Here is a 27,333-nt window from a genome sequence, read left to right as displayed (position 1 = left end):
CTTTCACTCGACCAATTAATTTTTTAAATTCTCAAAAACAAATCACATCTTTAAGTCACAAAGCTGCCACATGTGCAGGACTCACACCTCCTCCTTTAACATCATTGCTGCTACAACACAGAGAAAAACAATTATACCGGATATAAAAAGTTGGCAGAGTTTTTATGAGGATCACTTAAGCTCCAACAAAACTTCATTTAATTTTTTTATTTTGTTTAGGTCCCAAAAAAAACCATCATAATAACATTATATCAATAATATTAATACAGAAGTTGAAAAAAATGGAGGAAAAAATAAAACAGCTTTTCTGTCCACAGCCTCGTTCTCGGTGGGGAGGGGAGGGGGATTTGATCCTCCGGGGGGGGGAAAAATCTGTAAAGTCCTTTTTTTCAGGGGTGGGGGTAATCAAAACAAACAAACAAAACCAAAAAATGTGAAGTGGGCGTGGCTTCAAGCTTGAGGCGCGAAGTCTGTCTTACTCCTGTGCACCAATCAGGAATGTCGAGGTGAGGCAGGGGGTGGTTTTCGAGGTAAAGAGCCGACGTTCAGTCTCACTGCTGCGACATCTGCCGGGGGAGGAACGGAGAGGTGGGGTCAGAGAGATGTCGTGTGTGTGTGTGTGTGTGTGTGTGTGTGAGTTACCTGCTGTGTCTGCGGCTGTGGTTCAGGTGCTCGGCTTGCCAAGCGGCTCAGGATGTTCCTCTCAGACATCTGGAGTCGGACTGCAACCGGCGGTATCCGGGCGATGGTTGCAGGCAGCCGGGTGACGTCCGCCTTCATGTCACTCAGCAGCTCCTCCAACTGCTTCAGCACTGAGGGAGGACAGACACATACATTAGAGTTATTTTCGAGGTTCTTCACAACTTATTTTAATGTTCTCAAGGTGCTTTTATCTTAAAAATCAGACAAAGTTGACATTTTTAGCAGCGCGACTCTAAAAACAAACAGCTAAGCCTGCTCGCCGACGTTACCTTTGTGCAGGACGGCGTTGGCCGGTTTGTTCCCGGACATGGACTCCTTGCTGAGGTGCTGGTGAGACTCGGCCAGACACTCCACCTCGCTGAAGCGGGTGTTGAGGGCCATGGAGGGGTGGGAGGGGTCCTCCGACATGTTGAGGTAGGCGGCGCGTCGCAGCTGCTCCTCGATCACCAGCGCCTGTTCCAACAGCTGCAGCGGAGGCGAACAAAGAGTCATTTTATTTTAAATGTTCTGCTCAGTTCAAAGATCCATCTCCTCTGTAACATCGAATATCAGATGAGTGGAAGAAAACGATCAGAAACACAAACAGTGTTGATGTCGTCCTTTACCTGAAACAAGTCTTTATCAGAAAAAAATATCTTTAAAGTCAAATCTTTCATACCTTGAATCTTCTGGCGAGGAACTTGTTCTTGATTTCCAGGAAGTTTCCTCTGTTCATCTCTCCTTTAAAAGGCTCGTTGAGGATGGCGAACTTGACGTCGTTCTGGATGTCCTGCCAGCGGGCGTAACCGTGTCTGAAGGAGGTAGAGGTCAAAGGAAACAACAGACTCTGATCTCACATTAAGTGCTATTGTTTTAGTCTCCAGGGAAGCCAAACAGACAGACAGGTGTGCAAAGGATACTGTATGATGCCGGCCAGCAGCCAGTAGTCGTGGCGGCGATGCCAGATCTCGTTGGTTTTCTTGGTTACCGTGGCAGCGCGCTCCTCGTTCTGCCACAGTGAGTGGAGCTCTGAGAGAAACACGTGAGTCAGCGTTGAATTGAAAACATTCGAATGAGTTGTGCTCGAGTCTGAGCCAGCGTGTACCTGTGAATCCTCCGTCTGCGATGTTGAACATGAACCGAGTCTTGGCTTTCTTCTTCTCCTCGCTGGCCCCGCTCGCCGTGGCAGCGGCGGTCGATGCCGTTCCCTCCTTGTTGCCGTCTCCGTTCTGCAGTTTGGCCGCCGATTCCACTGGTTTCTGAGTCTCCTTCTCCTCCTTCACATCTGCGGGAGGATGAAAAAGGAATCACAATTAACGACAGCAGAGCGTCAGAGAGCGCCGAGAAACCCTGCAGGAAACGTCATCGGCACCTTTCTTTTCATCTGCGGGAGGCGTGGTGTCCATCTTTTCTGTCTTCTCTTCCTTCTTTTCTTCTGCTGAAATCAAGATTTTTTAAAAAAAGGAAGAACTTAGTAACCAAATAACAAGGTGTATCTCTATCACTTACTCTCTAAAGTTTTATTTAAAAATATATTAAAACAGGAAGAATCCCGAGTGACTAGTTTTACCTTTGACCTCTGCATCCTCAGGTTTGACCTCTGACCCCTCTGTCTTTGCCTCTGAGGGGGGCTTCGTTTCCTCCGCTCCCTCTGGACTCTTCTTCTCACCCTCTCCTTCCTCCATCTTCTCGCCTTCTTTCTCTTTCACGCCCTCCGTTTCGCCATTGCTCGGTTTGTCCGTCTCCATTGGCTCCCCGTTCTTCTTCTCCTGCTCGGCTGACGGACTCTTCTCGTCATCGTCTGGGATGGCGATCACCTGCCGCAGACGTGGAAGATTAAAAATCTTTCCTCCTTCCGACTCCATAAACCCGATTTCATTCACAGCACTCAGTCTTTACCTCGTTGCTGGTTTTTCCGGCCTCTTTACCGTTCTTCTCTGCCTCGCCCTCTTTCTTCACGTCCTTCTCACAGTCCTTCGAGGAGTCGTCGACTACAAACAAAGTATCTCGTGATATTGTTCTATTTTTATACGCTTTATTTTTCATCACAAACACATCGAGTATCCTGTATGACTTGTGTATTTGTTGGTTTAGCTCTAGTGTGAGTGTTACCTGGCACAGGTGTGTTGGGCTGCGTGTCGGCGGGGGTGCCGGTGGACGGCGTTTTTGCAGGAGAATCGGGCTGAGCCGCGGCCCTCTTGTTCTCCTCCAGCTCGGCCATCCAGGGCATCGACCACTGGCCGTTTACGTGCTCGAACTCCTGAACCTGGAAAACAGGCGAGCGCGTCAGCAAGACGTCTCTACATGTTGCTCAAACTAAATAGAAACAAAATAAAATAAAAATCTCAAATCAAGCATTTCTGGGGAACATGACATTACCAAGTTTATTTTCATCCTTGTTTTTCTAAATAACTTCTGTATATTTTAACCAAAGCTTTCACCACCAGGGGGCAGCATTTTACCGCTGGGTGTCATGAAATTGTTCAGTTTTGACTTTTCGCCTACCAGCTTCTAAATGAAGTGGCATTTACTTCAAACACATTAGAAATGCTGCATTTATAAAACAAAACCAGAGTTTCCCCCCTGAGACCAGATTTAACTCATTTAAGCTTCAACTCCATTCGTTCACTAAAGACGGTCTCTGGAGCCCAGCCTGCAGCTAACAAGTACAACAGATCTCCTACAAGCTCTGGAGTTCAAATCAAATCAAAATCAAATCAAATCACTTTTATTGTCACATCACATGTGCAGGCACACTGGCACAGCACATGCGAGTGAAATTCTTGTGTGCGAGCCCCACAAGCAACAGAGATGTGCAAACACAACAACACAAACGAGCAAAATACAAGAATGGCCAACCTGAAACTAATAAATATATGTACAATATATAATAGTGTATGCATTTCTGGATGTGTATACTAAATATTTTCGTGTGTGTGTGTGTGTGTATACACACACATTTTTACAAATTAAATAGTAAAAAAAAAAAAAAAAAAAAAAAAATTATATATATATATAAAATATACAGAGTTGAATATGTGCAAAACAAGTGGCATTTATATACAGTGTGGAGTGCATAATGTTGAGTTCAAAACAGTGAAGATGTTACAGGCGCAGAGTTTTATTTAACTCTAAAAGGTTGTTAATGATTTTTAAAGAAAATAATTAAGAAAAAACTGAGAAATATTCAGACAAAGTTTCTTTTAAGCGTAATTTGTTTTCCTTTTTCAGTTATTTGTGTGTCCAGGGTCCCTGCAGGTAAAGTCAACCTAGATTTAAAAGCAAAAATTGCAAAACCCTGTTGAATAAAATGTTATACTGCTATACTCCAACAAACCCAGTCATCCCAGTTTAGTAAGAAAAAATAGGAAAGCTTGACTGAGTTTACACAGAGAGAATAAAAAGAAAACATACACTCATCCTCAAATACCTCTCATTAGTTGAAGATGGAAAAAAGTTTTGTTTTTGGTCCGATGAGCCAAAGTGTCGGAGGTTAACTGTACTTTTAAGTGACTGGTAACAGTTTTTACACATAGAAAGAGCCTGAAAGCACAAGTGGAACTATGAAGACAGCAGAGAATCAAATTCCTGCTGCAGACTGCTGGTTCATTTCTAGCTTCAAATGCATTTCCAACAAAACAAACAAACCAAGTTCTTCAAAACAAGCGTATGAACCAACCCTAAGGCGATCTACAGCTGTTAGCCTCTTATTACAAAATGAAAGAAAGAGTGCCTTCATTACCTTTTTGCGAATAAGTGACATGACTCCGATGCGGGTGAGGACGTGCTGCCGAGACAGCCCTTCTCTGGGGACGCCGTCCGCAAAGGTCTCGGCCCCGTCGGCTCCGGGCTCACAGAGGTGACGCATAAACAAAGACACGTAGGCCCTGAGGGAGTTTAAAAGATGAAGCAATAAAAAGCTTTATTACATCAGTTTAAAATGTGGCAGAAGACCACCTTGATGAGCACTTCACTGTCTTCAGTGGAAGCCACGTGTTTGTATTTAAGCTGCGATCCTCACTTGAATTCTTTCTCAGATTTCCCTCGCAGGTCTCGGACCAGCCACTGGGTGGTGAAGGCGTCTTGTGGGGGCATCCCATAACGCATCACTGCGTTCAGGAAGGCCTTCCTCTGCCGAGAGTTGAAGCCCAAAACCTGGGAAACGTCAGAGGGGTAAACATCAGAGTTTACATACAGAGAACAAACAGTCATAAGATCCACGATAGTTGAGTTTTGAGATATACCACCATTATACCTTAAAGACTATTCAAAGAACAAGGTCACCACTGATACACTTATAATCTGAGATGTTTGAAGCTTTGAGTCTCTGAGACGCTCACCTCGATGTTGCCCCCCACCCTGGCCAGCAGGGGAGGCAGCGGTTTGTCTTTGTCGTTCCTCAGGCCCTTCCTGCTCGGCCTGCGAGAGTTGGCTGCAGAGAGGAAACAACGCTGGTGATTTTACAGATGATAAGAAACACTCTGCAGGGAGGCAGACTGTGCTGCAACACTCAAAATTAATGTTTCCCTTTTCCGTCTACAGAATGACATTCAGAGTTTATTGAGTTAAAAGCTTAGAATACATTCAGTTTCTCTTGTCTGTCGTTTAAACCTTTAGTTATTCTGTTCTGCAGGTTTAACATGAGTCACTTTTCCAAAAAATATTTTTTAAAACAGAACAATTTTGTGAGTAAGTGAAGCTGGAGATCCTGTTTTTATGTACTTGTGAAGTAACCAGCACTAATTAGACTGCTTTAAATGTAGAGAGCAAATCTTAAACATTTCATCCTGGACCTCAGGAAACAAGTTAACCAAGTTTTTACCTTCTGATCTCTCGTCAAAGTCCTCATCGCCCTCCTCAGATGCCACCGAGTAATCTGATTGGCCATCTGACTGGTCATCCTGCCAATCAGCTTTGAGACAAAAGTAAAAAGGAAGATTTAAATTTCATCATTTCTCTATCTGCACGTACGCACACCAACCACAGCTTGTTTCATGTAATCTACAGTTTTTCTTATAAATCAGGCTGAGATTCTTTGAGCACTGCTCCCCTTCACCAGAAGTCCCATTCAAAGGGGGAGGAGCAGGAGAAATGAGGGAGGTGGGAAGGAGAAAGAAGCAGTAGAGCAAAACCCTGGGGAGAGGGAGTGATCAGTCTCCTAGTAGATGTTATAAATTTGAAAATCCTACAAGTTTTTCAGAAAAGTTCTCCTTTTTTTTTTTTAACCAAAGGTCAAAGGTGAAGTCAAAGGGGGGGGGGGGGGACTCATCATAGAAATGGGTAATGGGGAGGGGTGTTAGAAGAAGAAGAAAAAGGGGAAATGGAAAAAGAAGGTGAAACGTGAGGAGGAGGAGAAAAGGGGGGAGGGGCATGTGAGGAGGCAGCACAGGAGGATGGATGTTCCCGTTTTTATTTTTCATTAAATGTTCAAAATCCATTTCATCAGGTGTTTTTCTTTTTCAGTGAGCCATGAAGAGAAGCGAAAACCCTTCTTCCTTATGTAAAGCGACCAACGACATCATTAGAGACACTTGAAGAGAGAAGTGACCTTAAACTCAAGCTTCCCCCTCAGCAGAGGAGAAACTCCTCACTGAAAACTCTGAACTCTAATACACCCGTGCGTTTTCCTCAAATATTTTGAGCACAAAATACTAAATCTGTTCTTAGACCATTTTATTTTATACATATAAAACACTGTTTTCCCCTCTCTAAAAAGTAAGAGGAGTAGAAGAAGACGCCCTCTCACCTCTGTCTTCTTGAGAGCCGTCGTTGTAGTTGACCTGCTTGCGGATACGTTTGCCTTTGCCCAGGTTTCGGGCCAGATCCTCCTGCTGCTGCTCGTAATGGTGACGCAGCAGCTTCTCCCAGTAGTCTGGATCCACGCTCTCCTCCTGCTTAATGATCTCCCGCTGCACCTCCTCCTCCTGAGCAACAAGAAGGACGAAGGTGGTTAAAAGGACAAAAGGGGAGCTGGGTGTATGAAGGTCACTCCTGATGGGCTCAGGCGCTCACCTCCTCCTCCTCATCTTTCACCACATATTGAGCCACTTTGAAGGAGCTCAGGTATTCATTCATGCTCTGCAGCTCCGTGTCGTCAGTGGCGTCCTGGTTCCTGTCCAGTAGTCGCTCTATGGCTTTGTCATCGTAGTGAATGATGCTGCTGTCCTCCTCTTTGTTCTCACCTGCAGACGCACAGACTTCAGTTCACATAATTTTCCCTCCCTCTCTCTTTCTGTTGTCTTCTCCCAAGCTTCCCTCCACCCTCACCTTCTCCCTCATCCTTGAACAGCTCTTCTGTTCCAAACTTGAGGATGTCATCCAGCTCCTGCTTGGACATGGAGCCCGTCTTGGATCCGAGGCCAGGCCGGACCACCAGGTGAGTCAGCATCATCTTCTTCTTGGCAACCTGGAGAGAGCAGAGCAGGTAAGGAGAGAGGGAAATTTTATAAGAGCAACCAGCCAAGATTTCAACTCTGTGGGACTCTGCTTATATTTACCTGAGTAATCCTCTCCTCCACTGAGGCCTTGGTGACGAATCGGTAGATCATCACCTTCTTGTTTTGACCGATACGATGAGCTCTGCTGAAGGCCTGAAAGCAAAAATACACGTATGAATAAGCAGTTTGGGTGAATGTGTGAGTGATGACTAATGTCTCTGCGACTGTACCTGGATGTCATTGTGCGGATTCCAGTCCGAGTCGTAGATGATGACGGTGTCGGCAGTAGCCAGATTGATTCCCAACCCTCCGGCTCTCGTCGACAGCAGGAAGGCAAATTGCTGAGCACCAGGAGCTGAAGGATGAAGTAGGAAAGAGAATAAAGTTGCTTCAAGAATCAGATTTAGTGAATCAACTGGAACAATCCTAAAGCCGGTGATGTTTACATTCTGCCCCCTATAAAAGGACCCAATTCGACCCCCTGGACAGCGTTCCAAAAAAAAAAAACCTGCAAAGCTTTCATTCGTTATTCCAGTTTTTCCAATAGGAAAGCAGTTTTTTCCAGGTGTGATGAATCCAGCGTTGATACACAGGAGTGTAAAAGATATGAAAGGTGAAGGAAGAGAAGAGAGCAGGTGAGATAAGGATCAACTCACCATTGAATCTGTCAATGGCCTCCTGTCTCATCCCTCCTGTGATTCCTCCGTCAATCCTCTCGTACTTGTAGCCTTCGTTCTCCAGGAAGTCTTCTAGCAAGTCCAACATTTTAGTCATCTACAGAAAAAAAATAGAAAGGTTAGTTTAAGATAAAGACTTCCAAGTTGATTTATCTTTAGTATCAGATTGTTTGAGACGTCCGGCGTTGTACCTGAGAGAAAACTAGCACTCTGTGTCCTCCCTCCTTCAGCTTCCTCATCATCTTTTGCAGTAACATCAGTTTCCCTGAAGACTTGATGAGAGCATTTCCATCATACATCCCGTTGGGCATCTTTGGAGCTTCCTGTTGGGACCAATCAAATGTTAAGGTTTCATAAATTGCATAAAAGGTTTGTCCAAAGGTAGAACAGTAGGAGCCGTCCACAGCCTCCTCCTTAAATAAATGGTCTCTCCCTGGTGTTTGGGTCGTACCATAGCAGCCCCGGGGAAGAGGTAGGGGTGGTTGCAGCATTTTTTGAGGTCCATGACGACGTTGAGCAGTGAAACCTGGTTTCCTCCTCCTTTGGTGTTCAAAGCCTCAAAGTTTTTCGTCAGGATAAATTTGTAATATTTCCTGCAAACAGACCACAAACATTCAGCCTCATGTCCACTCCTCTGACCTCTCTTCTACAGCTGCTGCTGTACCAACCACCCCACTCACTTCTGCAGCTGGCTGAGCTCCACTCTGACGATGAGCTCAGTCTTGGAGGGCATGTGCTTGAAGACGTCAGCCTTCAGCCTCCTGAGCATGTGCGGACCCAGCATGTCGTGTAGCTTCTTGATCTGGTCCTCCTTGGCAATGTCGGCAAACTCCTCCAAGAAGATCTCCAACTTACTGCAGAAAAAGAAATGACAGAGAAACCAGATCACACGTGAGGTATTCCTTTACTTATCTGACAGTAAAGCGATACATTTTTACAACAGAGCTCAGGCTCACCTGAACCTCTCGGGCGTGAGGAAGTTGAGCAGGTGGAAAAGCTCCTCGAGGTTGTTCTGCAGAGGAGTTCCAGTCAGCAGCAGTTTGTGCTGCAGGGAGTAGTTGTTCAACACCCGGAAAAACTACAGCAGGGGGAAACAAAAATGTTTATAACAGGATCAGGCTGAGTGAGAATTCACAGGCAGCTGCACATGTTTTCAATTCAGACGCACTCACAACAGATTTATTACAGCTGTTTCAAGTAACCATGCCGACAAGCAGACCGATGATTCAGATAAACTTCTGATTCAACCACAGAACAGCTTTTCTTTGTTTTGTTATTACAGTCTGGGATTTTTATTGCCCGCGTTGTTGCTGAAAAATGATTCGCTTGTGCGAAAGCGCCCATCCCCTGTGTGTTGTACCTTTGATTGGTTGTTTTTTAGCCTGTGGGCCTCGTCCACCACCAGACAGGCCCAATCTATGGAGCCCAGGACGGCCATGTCGATGGTGATCAACTCGTAGGACGTCAGCAGAACGTGGAACTTGATGGATACATCTTTCTGTTGGAGGAAATCGCCAAAACTCAAACTCAAGTTTGAACACACTTTTTTTCTGCGGTTTCTTTTTTTTGCTATTTGTTTTACGGATTTCCACTCACGCCGCCATCTCCTTACCTTCATCCTGGAGGCCTTCTTGCCTCCTCGGACGGCGTTATCCTCGAAGGAGAACTCGTTCTCCCGGATGACGGCTCTGCTGTCCTTGTCTCCGATGTATGTCACTACGTACATGTCAGGCGCCCACATCTCAAACTCTCTCTCCCAGTTGATGATGGTGGAGAGGGGCGCGCTGACCAGGAACGGCCCTTTGGAGTGACCCTGGATGAGGAGACGAGAAGTGAGTGTAAAGCATCATACAGATGAAGGTCACCAGCGCTTCACTTAATGACCAACGACCTTTGCCCCAGACCCACTGGTCTTAACTCCACCTGGTAAATAAAAGTGTTCAAACTCTTGGGATTCCCAAATTTAACTAATCTGTAAAATATTCTGTGCATTACAGCATATTTAAGCTGCTTTTCCCACAAATCAATAAAGAAACTAAAAATATTGTCAATAAAATCCTAGTAAGTTCAGTTGGAGGAAGTTTGCAGGAAGTGCATTCTGGCCTCCCACCTTCAGGTGGCAGCAGCCGCACATATGATGAGTGGTGGTTTACAGTTTCTGATCCAGCTTAATGTCGTCAGATTTCACCTGGTTTATACAAAATGGCTGGATGGCTGCTAGCCAATAGGATGACAGCCACCTACAGACATAACGTAGCCACACAGAGCACCGCTGAGTTGTAGCACTGAACGAAAAATTCATTTCATTAATTCATCTCAAACTAAATTCAACAAAAAAAAGAAATAAAAATCACATAAGTAAAACTGTTTAAGTCTAGTTCGAGTAGAAGCTCAAATTTCCAACAAAAAGGCGGAGAAGAGCTAGACCCAAAGCTTTCTAACCACAGAAGAAGATATACAGTTACAGCTTCAGCATGTGCGGCGCCACAGGGGTATAACAGAATCCAGCTTCTCACAGCCACTCACCTCTTTATACAGCGAGTAAAGGAAGACGGCGGTCTGCACCGTCTTGCCCAGACCCATCTCATCGGCCAGGATGGTGTCGGTGCCCTGAGCCCACGAGAACCGCAGCCAGTTGAGACCCTCCAGCTGGTAGGGGTGCAGCGTCCCCCCCGTGCTGTCCAGATATTCTGGCTGACGCTCAAATTTGATGGTGGGCTGGAAACGGAAGAATTACAATTTATAAACAAGGGCAGACGCAATCAAGGCGCCCTACAATCAGGAATATCAGGAATTTTTTTTATTTTATTTAAAGAAAATATAAATTTATAACTACAGGAAGTCTGACATCAAGACCACCCAGAAACTCTACGTGGGCACAGCAGGGACCCACAGTAGTGTAGGAGCTGAGGGACAATGAACAGACCCACAGCCCAGAACTGAAACCAGCTGGCACCATTGGGGTGCCAGGACACAGCCGCGGTGGCACAGGACAGCCCAGCTCCAAAGAGCTGATGCCCGACCCCCACGCTCCCACAACAGAGGAAAAGAAGCCCACCTCACCAAAGACAGCCAGGCCTCAGGAATGTCAGGAAGAGTTTGAGGGCACATAACCTCATTTAAACATTTTCTTCCCTCTGGTTCTTGTAGGGATTTATTCATCTGCATTTTGGAATGCGGCTCATCCAGTTCTGGAGGTACTGGCTTTCTCATGAATCATATGGAACTAAATGGCAATTGACCTCAAAGTTGCGAAAAACCAACCACGAAGATGTCAGTTGATGGATGTCAATGGTAGAAAGAAAACACTTCCTAGTTGAGTGCCATTTAGTTTTACTGTATTAAAAAAACAGTCCATTTTAGAGGCAAACTGAGCAGTTTTGGAGGATGTTCATGCATCAGGGTTATTTTTGTGCTTTTAGATAATTGTTGTTGAATTTGAATTCCCAAATGTTCCAGTAAATGGTAACCAGAACTTAGAAAGACCAACTAAATTCTTTCACCTTTTAAAAAACGATCAGCATTGCTGGTTTACCAGGTGTAACTATGAAGTTTAACATCCAGGCATCCATGGAAACAGCATTTATTACATTTAACGGAGTTAGAAGTTAGCAGGAAGTTAGCTCGCTTGTTTTGTTAGTTACCTAAACATGATATAGCATGTTCTGACAGAGAGATTTCTGAAAAAATTAAAAGGTACAGCTCTGCTATCACTTCCAACATAAATGAAGACAGAAAACTAAACAGCAGTGACGTTTGTAGGGTTACTGAAGTTGGGCTAGCTGGTATATAATGATGTGCTACGTGATCGCTAGCGACACAGCTATGTTAGCATAACATAAACAGTGAAGCTGGAGGATGAACACTAACTTTTTTCCACTCAATAAAAGTTAACGTGAAGGTTCCTGATGGTTAGAGACAAATACAATCGCATGGCAGGATGCTGTAAACGGACCAAACTTCAGTCAGGAGAACAACTGAGATAATCCATCCACAATACGAAGTTAGTCATTAATATACTGCAACCACATGGGAATAGAGCAGCTGTGATAGAATACAGCATCAATGAATCAATGGTACAGAAGTGGAGGAAGCAAGAAGAATGAGTTTAATAAAGTTTAATAAAGATTTATCTGACTGCTTTGTTTCTCTTAATGTGTCTTATAATCCCGTGCAGCTTATGGTCCGACAAATATGTATTGGACTTTTTTTTATTTTTTTATTTGGCACACTGCAGTTTATTGTTGCAAAGCACCTTGTTTTAACTTCAGTGGATATTATATATGATTATGCTCAGGATATGTCAGCCCATTTCTACTTTTTATAGAGCTTTAATGCACATAAAAACAGCTGCTTGTTTAAGTGAAAATAAATGGATGGGAGGGGGGGGGGGGGGGGGGGGTGCGCGCTAGTAAAGTTGTGGAGTTGTATTTTGTCTCGCATCAATTATATAGTCAGTTATATCGTTATCGCAAATTTTCAAATCTATATCGTGATAAAATTTTTTTGGCCATATTGCCCTGCTCTAGTTGTGACCAGTGCAGCGAGCATAAAGTCACCTAAAACCCACTGACTCTTGGTAATGTCTGAGTTTTAGGACTCATTCCCTCACAAAGACTCATTAATTCCAACTTACATCGATCACCGGGTTCTCAGGAGGCCTTTCAGGCCGCTTCACTCTTCCTTTCACCTTTATCTTCTTCCCAGGTCTTCCCTCCTCTCCCATCATCAGCTCTCTGGAACAAACACGCACTATGAGTAAAAAGCGGCAAGTTTCAGGTTGTTAACACAGCTGTGCAGAACTTAACTCACCTGTGGTTCCAGTACTGCTGTTTGTACGGGTCATACTCGGGTATGTCCATGTCCTCGGCCTCCCAGGTCGCCTGGTCGTACGGCAGCTCTCTCCACTTGATCAGGTAGTGGACGTTATTTTTTCTGTCCACACTGGGGGGGGGGGAAGAGCCGGCACAGAAGATTTAATCAAAGTTACTTGTTGTCTTTAGTACATTGTTCACTCCAGAACAGTGAGAATGACAAAAATTAAGATTGAATAAGTTTAGAGATAGTGTGATTACTTCATTAGTGTTTACACAATCTCTACTTTTAAGATTAGGCTTCAAACTTAACTATATGCTTTAGCAAAAAGGAAAGGCTGGACCAGGTGACCCTGAATCCTCCCTTAGTTATGCTGCAATAGACGTAGGCTGCCGGGGGATTCCCATGATGCATTGAGTTTTTCCCTTTCCAGTCACCTTCCTCACTCACTATGTGTTAACAGACCTCTCTGCATTGAATCATATCTGTTATTAACCTCTGTCTCTCTTCCACAGCATGTCTTTTATCCTGTCTTCCTTCTCTCACCCCAACCGATCGCCGCAGATGGCCCCACCCCTCCCTGAGCCTGGTTCTGCCGGAGGTTTCTTCCTGTTAAAAAGGGAGTTTTTCCTTCCCACTATCGCCAAAGTGCTTGCTCATAGGGGGTCATATGATTGTTGGGTTTTTCTCTGTATCTATGAAGCGCCTTGAGGCGACTTTTGTTGTGATTTGGCGCTATATAAATAAAATTGAATTGAACTGAATTAAAAATCTAAAATCTAAAAAAGTTTATAATTAAATCAAAATAATTTATTCTGATAGAAAAAGTGACTCTTTTTGATGGTTTATGAATAGTACAGAATCAGAGCTGAAGTCTAATCTGTGTAACATTGTGTCTGTAAGAAGGTCAGACTGACCTGTGGTTAAGGATTCGATGAACCATCAGCCACTCCATCTTAATCCCAAAGCGGAGGTATTTCTCCTCCAGATGTTTATACATGGGGTCCTTGCTCTTCCTCTTGACACACTTGTCCTCCTCTCCTTCCCCAAAGTCGATGGGGGGCGGCTCCTCCATGTCGTTCTTCCTCTGGTAGTTCCTGAACATCACTTGGCAGTGCAGCTCCAGCTACACAACATGCACGAGAAAAAGTTTAGGATGAGGTTCAGCTATCAGAGAGATTTAAAGCTTTCCTGAAGCTGTACACACCTGGAGCTCCGTGACCCACGAGCAGTGCCAGTAGGACATGTTGCACCATTTGGCGAAGAACTCCCTCTCGGGCCGCCCTGCCAGCGGGGCGGGGTCGGGGGCATCGGCTGGGAGGTCTGGGGGACGGGGAACCGGTGTGGGAGGAGGGGGGTCTCCCCAGCGCCATGTCAAGATTTTCTGGACCTTCCCCTTCATGGGTGGACACTGGAGGGGAGGGGGACAGTAAAGGTTTAAGTCTTTATGGATGCTTTTAATTAAAACTGGTGAAAAAGAAAAAAAATTCAGTTGAGCCACTAAAATTTAAAAACAGTTTCAGCTTTAAAAATAAGTTATCGCTACAAAAAACTTCAAAGAACTTTTGAGAGGACAGATGTTTTTTTAATGCCTATGACAACAACATGATCGGTTTACTAGTGGACAATCCCCTCAATCACTGCTAACCAGCTAACACCACTTCATCCCATCTAGTGTTTTCCTACTGGCAGGTTAGTCAGGTCACTATTGTTGTGGTCCCTGATGTCACTCATTGGCTTTGAGTATCCAACAAACAAACTCCACCTCTGCCGTTTTGGGCCACCGCTGTAGTTCTTGTTCCCTTGTGTTCTGGAAGATCTCCCCAACCAAAACCTGCACTGGTGGAGAACTTGTGCCACTATGCCAAAACTCAACAAGGGTACTGACAGGAAACTAGTATATTAACATAATGCACAAGGTATTATATATTATCAAATCCTTCCTCCTTCTCGCTCTTTTATTTTTAAAACCACTGTGACTTAAAGAATCCCATAACTGACCACATGATCAATAAATAATAATAACGCATGTTAGTACAATCACCACGTTTAACCCTGACCGTCCTGTCGCTCACCATGCAGCGGGGGCAGATCCACTCCCCGTTGGGGATCTCGGGGAGCGGTGGGTTGAGGCAGTGGATGTGGTACGACGAGGGGCACGAGTCGCAGCAGAGCAGCTCTCCGCCATCTTTACAAACTCTGCAGAACTCCATGTGGTGGTCGTCCTCCTCCATGTCACCCGCGTCTCCGTTGTCCTCCTCACCATCGGAGCCGTCTTCTCTGGCTTCCCACTGGATGCCCTCCTTTTCCTGCAATCGCAGGACAGTTTATGCTTTATGACCTTTAATCACAACAGTTTCCAACTATTTTAACTGGTGTCTAATGATTTAAAAAAATGAAACTGTGTTACCAGTGACAAATTAAAGAAAAATGGTAACCGTTCCACACTGAAAATCTGGGTATTTTTTAAGTCGCTTAAATGTTTGAACCCAGACTTTGTGATCGAACAGATGCACTTTTATTTAAACATCAGAAAGCTAGAACCTCCTGATGTTACCACTATAAAATAAAATGTCCATTATTAAGCAACTGAAGCCACTTTATGTGCTTTGTCTGACCTTCAGAAGGGTAATTTTTTTTTTTAAGGTGGAGTAAGTTGTCAAGAAGTTTCTTACACAGTGCGGGCAGCTCCAGGTGCCCTCCGGTGCTTTCTCCATGTCAGGGTCCAGGCAGACCATGTGGTACGCTCTGGGACAGGTGTCGCACAGGATGATCTCCCCACCCTGCTGGCACACCTCACAGTAGTCCTGGTGGTCCGTCTCATAGCCGTCACCATCTTCTACGTCTGATGAAGAAGGACAAAAAGTATTACACCCACTAACGTCTCACGTTAACAGAGAGTCAGGAAGTGATACGCGCTGTGATCCGTGATCGGTGTTTATGACACTGAGCTGTGTGTTTATGTTGCTTGTCAGAGAAAAAACTACTCAGTGAGTCACTCTTTCCCCTCAAGCTCAGATTCTCTCAATGACACCAACAGACTGAAACTGACGGGCTTCACTAGGATGAAGTAACTATCTGTTTTAGACAGAGATCCCACCGAAACACCTAAACACAGCCAGAAACAAAAACACTGAGATTTTCAGCCTGCTGACCAAAGTCAACAGTAACATGAAGTTTGGGTTAGTGGGGAGGAAAGAAAAAAAAAAAAAAAAGAGCTAAAAGTGTTTGATCAAAATCTAAAGTGTCACCAAAAACAAAACATTTGCGCAAACTACAGGAGTGTGTTAAACCTCACTTGCCTGAATCTGGCTGAACAAAAGCCAAAGAAAAGTTGCAGTGCCTTCGACGGACAACAGTGAAATTAAATAAAATAAATAAACTGACCATTTGTATTTCAGTACACTTAGGGTAGGGCTGCTCAAATATGGTAGAACCCCAATGATCATTATTTTGATAAATAACTAATCTTGATATAAAACATAGTTAAACAGTTATAAATCAGTAGGGAGAAACGGTCTACAGGAGGTTGATTTGATTGATTCGATTCCTGGCTACTCCAGTCAGCACGCCAAAGTTATCCTTGGACATTCAAATGAAATACATAGTACACATAGTAGGAGACAAAGTCTCCCAGTTTAAGATTGAAGGTTCAAATAAGGATGTTTTTGACAGGAAGGTGTCTCGCTGGTCTCCACCGGGGCATCTGTGGATGGAGATGAGCCGACAAGAGGCCTAGATAACACAGGACCAACCATAGAGCACGGTGGTTTCTGAGGATCTTTAGACATCCAGATGGGGGGAAAAAAAGGAGCCACAGGCAGCCTTTGTAATTTGTCCACAGGTTCTTCTACAGGAGTCTTACGTCCCCTACAGAAACAGGCTCTCCTTCTCATCTGGCAAATGTCCTCAAGATGATCAAAAGTGCTCACAAGTCTGAGTTTCTACAGCCAGAACCACACAGCTCTACAAGAAATCTGTGCATTAGATTTATAAGGAAAAAACAAAAACAAAACTGCTTTTTAGTGAAAATGAAAGGTTGTAATAATTATATTCCGACTATCTTACCTTCATAATCACTCGCGGCCAAAAACTGTAATCCAATAATCTCCCAGTGCAAATTTTACTTTCCATCTGCAGCTAAAACCTTAACCAGTTAAAAGCGTTTCCACGCCTACGCAGCAGGGTGTCTGCGAGGACTCCGTCCTCTTTCAGTTCATGTGACTCCATCCACTACGTCATCCGACCGGTGACAACAGCTACAGAAGAGGCATCAGCAGGCGACAGGCCTGATGAAGACATCGTCCTTCTAAATATACCAAACTCCTCTGACTCAGTCGCAGTGATTAATGTGTGTGTGCACACTCCTCCTCATGTCGTCAAGAAGGCCACACGCTTCTAATACTTCACCCCGAACGCAGTCATTACCGCACAGCTAACCAGCAATCTTCAATCGCTACGCCCCATCAGCAACTGTTTAAGCAAGCACAGGAGCACTGGCTCATCACACCTGAGCTTAGTTTCAGTCTTAAAGACGCACCTTTCTTCTTCTTGGGTTTGCTCTTGGATGGCTTCTTTTTGCTGCGGCTGCTGCGACTGTTTGACCCCTCGGAGACCGCCACACTGTTGATGCTGCCGTTATCAAAATCACTGTCCACGTCGGGCTCATCCTCCTCGCTCTGTGCACACGGGACAAAAGATTTTAAGATACGTTTAGGATACAACAGGGTTCCCTCAGCTTAAGAGAATAAGATTTACGATTTCTTCTGAAGCTACGTGGAGTAACGTGTAACACAAAGTTAATTAAAACGAATAAACGCAAAAGCAAAATAAATTCCTCATGGTTAGAGGCACAGACAGCTTTGTTCTTGGCTTCAGGGTATCATTAAACAAGCTGATGTAACCTGACTCGTCGGAAATGCTTGAATGAACTTTGACCTGTGCCTCTTACTGCACTACCTTATTGAACAGCTAATTTTCCAACTAATACCCATTCCCCACTTTTTTAATAAACTGGTTAAAAACACTATTCTATACTGGGCACAGTGGTGGGCTTAATAACAAAAAACGCAGATGATGATGATGATGATGATATTTTGATACTTACTGATGAGCGTTTCCTCTTGCTGTTGAGGCCCCCCAGTTTGATTTTGAGAGGAGCCACTTTCTTTGTTTTCGTATTATTCTTCTTCTCTTGTGGTTTTGGTGCAGGTTTTGACTTCCTGCGGGCGTTGGGACCTGCCGGGGGGAGAAAAAAAAAAAAAGAAAAAAAAAAAGAAGAGAAGAAAAACTCAGTTTAGCGTCACACAGATACAGGAGGCTGATATTTTAGCCTTTCATGTGACCTCTCCTGCTCAGGATACCTTTGCCTTCCTTGGTCTTGGCCTTGCGGAGCGGGGGAGCAGGAGCCTGAGGAGGCTCCGCCGGAGGTGGCTGTGCTGCGGCGGGCGGCGTGACCTCTGCTACCATGGTGTCAACAGCAGCCGGCACGTTGGCGGTAGCCAGGGCAGCGTTGGCAGCAGCAGCTCCCCTCAGAGGGTTGTTGGTGCTGAACTCGCGCCACTTTGCGCCCAGAACCATCATCATCTTAGACACGGCGATCTTTGGGTTCTTGGCAGCGATGAGGGGCCTGAGACGGGTGTCAGGAAATAAAATTTTAAGAATGGGTACGAGTTCATTTAGCATCAAACGAATGGTACACATACAGCTGATTGCACGCTGATTACTGATCATGATGGGTTTCTTTAACAGAGTTTATTTTAGTCAAAGTTCAATGTTTTGGTGGTTTTGATGCTGCTGTGGGTCACATGTGTTCACTAGGTATCAGCTGCTGTGCAGACAAGTCTGCACGGTTACATCCTGAACAGTGAGTAACAGAAGCAATGCTGGGAGTTAGAGATGGTTTCTGTTGTTTCTGTGCATTTACGGTGTAAATTAGCAGGAAACTGAATTATCATTATTTATATTTTTGCTGTTCCTTCTTTCCCTGCAACTGGACGAGTCCATGCAGGTGATCCTGGACTGTGGAAGTGGCAACTTTCCGTGAGATGGTAAAATTAACTTTGCCACCTTTTTGTTGCACTCTTCTCCAACATCCCTTTAAAACCCTAAGTCAACAAACAGTTACACCTGCACCGTGTACGAGCTCTCGATACCACACACTTGAACTTTTATTTATCTAGCACTTTATATCACATCCGTCCATGTACCTGACAAACTGGCTGAAGGCTTTGTAGTTAGTCAGAGAGCGGTAGTCTTCCTCGGTGAAGACGTGGTCAATATCCTCCATGCCCCAGTCATCCAGCAGCTGAGATGACGACTTTGGCTCCTGCAGAAACAAAAATACAAAAACAAATTGTTAAAATCAAATAAAAAACAAATGGACACAAATGAAAACACAAGATAATGTATTAATGCCTCTCACATGTTTTGTTTTAATGTCCCACACTCGCCACAAAATGAATCCAACTGTGGGAAACGCTAAAGTCTATTCAAAAGAAAAGATCTCCCCACACAGTAAAGGCCTGTTCCCTGTTAGTGTATCACACAAGGAAATGCTTAATGTGCACTTTAATAACACCACACAATAAAAACAAAAAAATAAAACAAAAAAACAAAATGGTTGTATCCATCCTGCGAATTGGGTTTGGGTCGTAGACGACACCACCTGTGCTCTTTATTTAATATGACAAATACCTTGAGTGGGAATGGGCCATTACTCTGACAGGTAAAACTATGAAAACGTAATCATTTTGATATGCAAACAACAATGAGTCAGGTCCACTTGGTGCCTTTATTGAAACAAAATTCATTCTTCATTACAAAAAAATAAAATTAAAAAAAAAGAACAAAACATTATTGCTAACATCCTGTGACGCAGGTAAAAAAGCCCACAGTGTCTCAAAACCTGGCATAATGCAAAGACCAGAACTTCCTGTTTTCTCAAAACCACGTTAGCGCTGTAAAGTGTTATCAATATGGATCTGATCAGATAACAGAGCGCGCAGATCAAGCACCCGCTGAATAGAGCGACCACAATTCAGTACATGCCACAGACACAACACAACGGGAGGCGTGTTTATTTCGGAACATCATTATTCCCAAAAAAAGAAGCTTTACGCAATAAACTCCTGCATCAACTGATCACACACAGACCGAGTGACCAACATGTGGGACCATCTGTGACTTATGAATCTGAAGCATAAAACCAACCAGCAGGGTTTCAATTTGATTTTTAAAAAAGGTGCTGCTGTGCCCTTAAGCATCATAAAAAGCCCCCCTCCTACAAAAAAGCACTTTTGTTCCCTTTCTGCACATCAGAAAGAGTCCAGTAGGTGGTTTGTGGCTTTATTTTACCCCACAACATACAAAATTATTATTCCACAGACTTTTACATTATCCATGGAATAACATCCTTTTCACAGCAACTGAAATAACAACTCCACTGACCCGAGGGGTTTGAGTGGCCCGTGAAGAAGCTCCAAAATGAGCATCGAGCAAGCAACCGAAATGCTGAAACAAAAGTGACACTGACCATTAAACTTAATTACATCAGACTGTTTGTTAATTAAGCTGATAATTCAGTGTGAGTAGAGTCAATCCATTAGATCACCACCAACCTGATGAGAATCTTTACAATTTACTCATTTATTAGTTGTTCTGCTGGTTTTTTTCCTCACTTTCCTGTCCTTGTTAAACAAACCTCAATCATAACTTGTGTACGCGATTTAAGAGTTTGATGGAAATTTGTCCTTACTTTGATTCTTTAATGACTAAATGATAAATGAAAAATAATCATTAGTTGCAGTGTGATGCTGTGGTTACAGCTGACTCACTGATCACTCCACATCATTACAGCCCTCCCATTCAAATACCTGCAGATCAACCATTTGTCTTAGAAAGGTTACAAAAATCAGGAGGTGCACAGCAAACCAAAACAACATCAAAGGGAACCACATGGTGGGAGTCCTAAGTCCCTTTTGGCCTGTGCCACTGTTCGGAAGGATGACAACAGTAAACACTGTCACTGAAGTTTTGCCCCTGCTGTCCAACTCTTATCCTACCAAGAGCCTGTTTTATCAAAATAAACAAACTATTACTAGAGAGTTTCAGCATCAAACATGATTTTTCCCTGAAAAAGGCCTCTGGGCAAATAGATCAGGCTTTTTCTGGACCACAGAAATGGACATTTTAATAAATTTGTACGCAATTTGTATACTTCAAGGAAAACAAGTAACTAAAGCCTTGAAATAAGCACAGTGGAGTAAACACTGCCTCCTGTATGCTGCAGCTGGATACTGCAAAGTTTCTAAGAAATTTGAAGCAGTTCATCTGCATTCAAACAGCTTTTATGGTGGGTGAAAACTGAAAACATCAACAGTGGATGGGAGCAAAAAAACAACAAACAATACTTTTCAGATTTAAACTACCCGCACAGGTGGTTTAATGAAAGACGTTCAGTGGTATTTTAATGTGAGAACACCAGGTGGGAGAAGAAGTTACTTGGAGAGGCTTCATTTCAGTGAGTTTGCTGCACAGGATCACTGTACTTCTTTACTGGCCCAGGGCAATGAGGCCATTCATGAGGTGACGTTGATCCCTTTGATTGCTTAAAATACAAACTGTTTAATGGTGCAAATCTAAGAGTTCAGGCGTCTATCATATAAGATGACGAAAAGCAGAACTTTTCACAATTTAGAAGCTGGAATCACAAAATGTTTGGCTCATTTTTCCAGAAAAGGGACTGGAAATCACTCATCACAGTAGGTAAACCATTTCATCTCTACAGCAAGCAGACTTCAGGCAATTATGGCAAAAATGCTAATCAAGTATTTAATCCAATTATTAGAGTGGTGAGGGACACAGGGCAGCCCCATAGGGAGCTGGGCTTTATGTTCAGCTTCCACCAAGTTATGGGGAGGCCACAAGGCTTGTGCAGCACAGTACTCCCACACCTCAGGAAACCAGTACTGAATATCACCAGCTCTTTAATGTTTTTTCCCCTCTTAAGGTTGATAGAAATTCAGTTAATTCAGACAACTGATTTTTCTCCATTTTGTCTTCCCTGCCTGCTGGATGGCTCCTTTCCATCAGCAGAGGTCGAAGTTTAGATCTGCTGAACTTTGAACAAGATGTCCGAAAAGCTCCGAAGCTGCACACTGTGGTCGCTGCAAAGCGCAAACCAATAAAAATAACTCCATCTGCAGGCAGCTGCTAATGATCCCTCCAAAAGTTTAAAGCCTTTTCTTCTGTTGTCTAAAGATGTTCTCTTTCTTTAAAGCCAGAATCATAAGTGAAATTTAACTTCTAAACTGCTGTCTTCTAAAGCCAGTTTCTTTTGAAGTTTAAATGCTAATAAAAAGGTGAACAGTTTGATAAAAACACCTGGCTCCGTTCGCTTCCCATCTCACAGCCTGAGCTGCAGACCTGATGCAGGGCAGCTCTCCCAATGAATCAAATTGTGTTTATCTAACCACAAAGAAGCAGGGTCAAGTGCGTAGTGCAGCGTTGGGTGATGTTGCCATAGTAACAGCATATGTCTTCACACACCCCAATCCACCCTCTCTTATGTTGCACTGAGTGTCATTAACTACAAGGACCCCGATTGGCTGGCGGCCTCAGAACTGGCCAGAATCGGCTCTTTGTTTGAGCACGTCTTACATCAAATCTGTTTGTTAAACAGCTGCTGACTCCATTACAGGTACAACTATCAATACCTGCTCTTCGCAGAGGAGAGAAGGGTACTTTAAACCAATAACAAACCTTTTAACTGTACAGAGAAACTATAGCAAGTTTTGTTTTTTACTCTGTTACTCATAACAGCGATGAATAACAGAGCTGTTGTCAGCAGCATTATTTTTGTAACAAAGTATTTCAAAGTGACCAAAAATTTCAACAAGCACTAAATGTGTTATAAGTGCATGGACCTTCTTTGCTCGCCTTTCTTACCATGCCGTCATCATCATCGTCATCCTCATCCTCCTCTGGTTCTGGTTCTTTCTTCTTGGAGGCGCTCCTCTCCGCTGCGGCGCTGTTCCTCTTCTTGTCCTTGCCGCTGCTGGCTCTCTTCTTCTTCTTGCGCCCGGGAGTGTAGTCGCTGCCCTCGCTCTCTGAGCGCTGGCCAGGGCCGCCATCTTCACCATCATCTACGCCGCCCAAGTCCATGGGCTCTGGGGAGCTAATGGGCAGCTCCTGGAAAAAGGAGAAAGGCAGTGAGCAAACAGAGACCCAAAATGACCGGAAAACAAATCGTCAACTTTTAGTAGGTTTCTGTTCTAGAGTTACTCAGCATCACATGTTTATCTTTCTAATCCAGAACTGAAACTAGATCTCCAGAGACCCCCATATATACAAACACCCCAGATTAATTGGATAATCCCCTCACCTCTCTGCGCGACCGCCGCTTGCTGCCCTTGCTCTCTCTGCTCTTCTTTGCCTTCTTTTTCTTCCTCACCTTCGGAGTCTCATTCTCAGAGATCTCTCCTTCCTCGTCATCTGCAGATCAGGCCAACAGAGAAATTTCATTGTTAAGGTGTACAAAGGAGCAACTGTGTGTCAGTGTTTGTGCCGAGAGATAACAACAATGAACAGCTGGCCGTGAAGATGACATGCGTATCGGAGGACACTTGCATATCCTGCTGGAAACTCAACACCAGCTGTAGGCTGCTAAATACTTGCATCGACTGTTTAATTCTTGATTCAGCTATTTCACAGGTAAACGGCACGTGTTACAGATCACAGTGGAACTATGAAATGACAGAATTTGTAAAGAAGCTTTGTTTCCGGATGTCGACTTTTATGATCCCAGGGCCTGAAATTCAAATATCTTAAAACTAGAGGGAATTCCCCTTTAACTGCTTCCCACAAGGCAGATTTATATTCTCTGGAACATGTTTGAGTCTGCTACGCTACTCTTAGTTTATGCTCGCTTATGCCACCTTCATGCTGGCAAGTTCCCTTGTTGGTGCCGTTTGGTGTGTTTTTTTGTGCAACTCTTGATTTTTGTAACCAGGTGACAGATGCAGGTGTCTGCGCAGTTTGATCTTTGCGTACAGTTGTGTCAATCAATGCAGAAGCAAAGAGATTTGTAACTGATAGAGGAGGGCTAATACAACAATTTACTTTGGAGAAAAATAAAACAATAAACAAACAATCATTGGGTTTTCCGTTTCAACATTTTCTACAACAACACTGATCAGCTACAGTTTTCAGAGAAGCAACACCTATCGATCAGCAGCAGATTGTCACAACTGAATCTCTGGCACCAGCTCATCTAAACGATGATCTCAAGCTTCAGGGTGCAGAAACATCTGAGGTTTGAGTAGCCAATGAGTAACCTGCAACTTGCTGTAACAGTTCAAATTATTTCTGGGGTGCTAGTGAGATTTAAGGTCATTTTCATCTGGGTCTTGTTTTGTTTACTTATCACCCTGTACACTGAACACTTGACCCTTGGCTCAACAGTCGTGTTAACAAAAGGACAAAAGTGTTGAGAAGACTTGATTGTTTCTATTTGTACAATAAAATAGAAAGTAACCAAATTTCTCCTTTTTGCAGTAATCAAAAACAAAAAATAAAGTCTGGGTTTTCATCTGTCTCACTCAGTGTCAGAAAGCATTTAAGTTATCCACAGTTAGATGTCTGGAATTAAAGACCTGTGATGTTAGCAGTTAAACTAGTAATCTGAGTTACTTTCCAGTTACACAAGTTGCCCTCAGAGGGGGAGTGACTAATGAGTTTGGCTCTAGAGGTTAAAAACATCATTTACAACTGATTCATCAGGATGATTTAACCACACCCCTGCAGGCCTCACAAACAGCAAAAATCTCGATCCAGTATCTGGCACTGAGCGCTTATTAATGTAATGGACTACAGTAAGAAGCAAATGGCAAGTCGCCATCAAAGATGCACCTGGAAAGGAAGACAATTTAATGAGATGGGACTTTTTGGGTCAATAGAGGTAACTGAGCTTTGTGTAGGTAGGTGGAAACACAGCTGTAGCTGATAAGAAAAATTATTCGAATCTGATTCAAGTGTTTAACACAAAGAGCTCCTTATGAGCACAGTGATAGAATTTTCTATTTGATGCAAAGCGTGAGAAAAGCATGTTTTATGGACAAAGACCAGATTTTGCGTCACAGATGATTTTACTCCACAGATATAAAGACCTAATTTTGTGTACTCTGATTTATCCCTGTGGGATCTGTGCTTGTGAAGACCTAATATGACTCCTGATGGAAAACAAATTTTAAATTAGAAGATTTTCACTTAATAGAAACTCAGAAGTTTGAAAAACTAAAGACTGCATATGACATTCATTCTGAGCTGTGCAAAAAAGGACACTAACAAAGACACAAAAGGAACTTTGACAGATTAAAAAAAAACTGTGTCAAGAACTTAAATTCAATCTATAAATTGCACCAAACTCTACTGCAGTCAATAGAAAATAACTCACCAGCTATTCAGCTACATTATTATACATCCTATATACAATTCCAGTGCAAAATTAATAACTGGCTGTTGATTGTGCATGAGTAATTCAAAGGCATATTTCTGGACTCTGTTTTTGTCCTCCCTTTGTTGATTATCTGTCATTTTTCTTTACAGCTGCAGAGATTTTACTTTTACTCTCATGAATCAAGATGTGTTTATCAGAAAAACATTTTTGAACCACATTATTTTGTTTTTGTCATTTTTGAAAGCTTCAACTAATGGTAATTTTCGATTAATTGCACTGGTGATTTTTTCCCCACTTGTCTTTTACTTGTTTGGCACCTTTGCTGACAATCAATTAGAAACCATGGTTGATCACTATATCTTATAAGCTGTGCAATTTTTAACCGTCTTTTCAGCTGCAGCATCTATTAATAAAAGCTGAATGCTGACATGTTTTTTTACTAAAATGGAAACGATTTTCCACAGTTTTAGCTTATGCAGTATTAGACCCCAAAAAAAATAGTTAAAACGTGTTGCGGTACTTCAGAACCAGTTAGCAGGTACTGACACTAGAAACAACAAAATATGAATTAAAAGACAAAATTATTAGAAAATGTTTGACCTTTGTAAGACATCTGAGCATAAAGGCTAGCCTGAATAATTGGTTTCTGTATGGCTATTAATGAAAAGAAGAATGATTTTACAGTGTGTTGTCTTTTGCACCGTTTGTTTTATTGCTGTTATAAAGCTTTAAAACACGTGAACAAAAAGTGGACCGTTTTTGATCGATTTTTAGCATTTGCGGCTAACTTGCTGAATGTTTGTTCTCAACGGTTCTATCGCGGACGGTGCGCCTGCTCGTCGGAATTAAGCACACTGTAAACATCGGCCACACCTGCACGTAAAAACTAAAAGGTGATCGGGGATAAATAACGGTTAAATAAGAAGCTGGGTGTTGTTTTTTCCTTTCCGTATGATTATTATTATTACTTTTCCCCCCTTGCACACTCAAACCGAAGGCGCCGGCCATGAGGAGGGGGACGCCGCTGAACGTCATCCGCCAGCTTTCAAGCTAACTGGCTGCCTCCATCTTGTCATCGACACGTAAAAATACCGGTAGCTGGCTAACGCTAGGCCCCGGGAACATGCCGGTTTGTCGGCGTGACTTCACTCCGATGCAACCACCAGCCATGCCGTCTCAGGTTGTGGTAAAAACTGGACTTCTTTCTAAAACGATACTCAGCCGCGAATGAAGCCGGTTTGCTACTGTTAGCAACCCGGTAGTTAGCCGCATTGTGCAGTTAGCATTATGCTAACAAACATGATTGATGTGAATGTCAAAAACATCTGCTCATGCTAGCGCATAACCCAGCGTGAACATTAGCATTCTCTGCTAACAAATGAGCCTCGCCTTACCGTGCATTAACCGGTCCTCGGGGGCTCCGTATTCATCCCTCTCATCGTCGCTTGCAGACATAGCGGACAACAGAAAACTTTCTTTCTTTAGTTAGCTAGCAGTTTAGCTAACTAAATAAAGTTTCCAGGGTAATCCAGAGTTCTGACCCAGGCTTGAGTCCGTCCAAGTCGAGGAGGTGTTGTAGTGTAGGGGGGGTGGGGGGCAGAGAAGAACAAAAAAAAGAGAGCGGAAGGAAGTGAATATACATAAGACAGCAATCAGGACAATAAACAATCCCCACACGAGGTTTCTTTTTGGACAATAACTCTAACTTTGGACAGCTCGTAAAGATTAGCCCACACTCCATCTCCGCTAACATGCCATCTTGCCATTATCGTTAGTTTCCGTCTCATTAGCATGCGTGCTAGCCGAGCTTGACCGGCGGCCAGGTTCAGATCAAACACAAGACCCCCTCACACGCTCATATCTACCCCATAAAATACCTCACGGTGGGTTCTTTTATAACCACCCGGCATCCCAACCAGCCTGACTCAAGTAAAACCCACAAACAATAAAAACTGATACTCACAACTTGAGTCCCACACCGGCTCCAAAAACAGTAACTCCGGGCTCAGTTTGTTCGCCGGTCAGCACTTAGAGGCTCTTTTTTCTTGTATGTACACCGTTATCTTAACAATTTAAATATATTTCCGTGGTTTTTTGTGTGTAGCAGCAGCGTGTGCGCACGACGCCGTCTCCTCTTTCTCTTCCTTGCACACTACACACACCCCGCTCGCGCGCGCGCGCACACATACACAAAGAGATCAGGGGGCAGGCATCCCATAATATGCCCCCCCTCCTCCACCACTACCACACATACACACACACTTCA

At 43.6% G+C, this 27,333-nt stretch overlaps 1 protein-coding gene across 2 annotated transcripts; it reads right to left on the bottom strand.

Annotated features, from left to right (window-relative positions):
* Window positions 1-192: 192 nt before the first annotated feature.
* On the bottom strand, window positions 193-27,333 carry LOC146682450 (ATP-dependent chromatin remodeler CHD4-like). 2 transcript variants are annotated; one of them, XM_085445199.1, is made up of 41 exons: window positions 27,031-27,333; window positions 26,462-26,613; window positions 22,995-23,104; window positions 22,559-22,801; window positions 18,820-18,938; window positions 17,974-18,239; window positions 17,718-17,848; window positions 17,151-17,289; window positions 15,286-15,455; window positions 14,686-14,919; window positions 13,818-14,021; window positions 13,528-13,736; window positions 12,608-12,739; window positions 12,432-12,531; window positions 10,322-10,513; window positions 9,408-9,608; window positions 9,156-9,293; window positions 8,752-8,873; window positions 8,476-8,649; window positions 8,247-8,388; window positions 7,987-8,118; window positions 7,775-7,892; window positions 7,349-7,473; window positions 7,179-7,271; window positions 6,949-7,087; window positions 6,694-6,863; window positions 6,428-6,605; window positions 5,504-5,593; window positions 5,022-5,113; window positions 4,703-4,836; window positions 4,424-4,568; window positions 2,794-2,947; window positions 2,581-2,672; window positions 2,252-2,498; window positions 2,054-2,116; window positions 1,787-1,966; window positions 1,602-1,710; window positions 1,361-1,493; window positions 972-1,167; window positions 643-812; window positions 193-566 (listed from the first exon to the last, which is right to left on the bottom strand). In XM_085445199.1, exons 2-41 carry the CDS (start codon window positions 26,520-26,522, stop codon window positions 552-554), a joined length of 5,862 nt encoding a protein of 1,953 aa, XP_085301325.1. In that variant the 5' UTR covers window positions 26,523-26,613; window positions 27,031-27,333; the 3' UTR covers window positions 193-551. The 2 variants fall into 2 exon arrangements, with proteins under 2 accessions (XP_085301325.1, XP_085301324.1); XM_085445198.1 differs by having other exon boundaries at window positions 2,054-2,119; window positions 27,031-27,332.

The sequence above is a fragment of the Copadichromis virginalis genome, linkage group LG22 (genome assembly GCF_057382275.1).
Source record: "Copadichromis virginalis isolate Kocher_CV1m ecotype Utaka linkage group LG22, C_Virginalis_male_GT1.1, whole genome shotgun sequence".
NCBI lineage: Eukaryota > Metazoa > Chordata > Actinopteri > Cichliformes > Cichlidae > Copadichromis > Copadichromis virginalis.
Note: the sequence above shows the minus strand (reverse complement) of the source record. Positions and strands in the feature narration are given on the sequence as shown.

Excerpts from the sequence above, each read along its gene's own strand:
- LOC146682450 (XM_085445198.1), bottom strand. The coding sequence starts at position 26,522 with ATGTCTGCAAGCGACGATGAGAGGGATGAATACGGAGCCCCCGAGGAC. Across the intron at positions 2,673-2,793 it reads GCCCAACACACCTGTGCCAG|TCGACGACTCCTCGAAGGAC; the intron begins GTAACACTCACA and ends CTTTGTTTGTAG. Across the intron at positions 813-971 it reads CAACGCCGTCCTGCACAAAG|TGCTGAAGCAGTTGGAGGAG; the intron begins GTAACGTCGGCG and ends GTCCTCCCTCAG.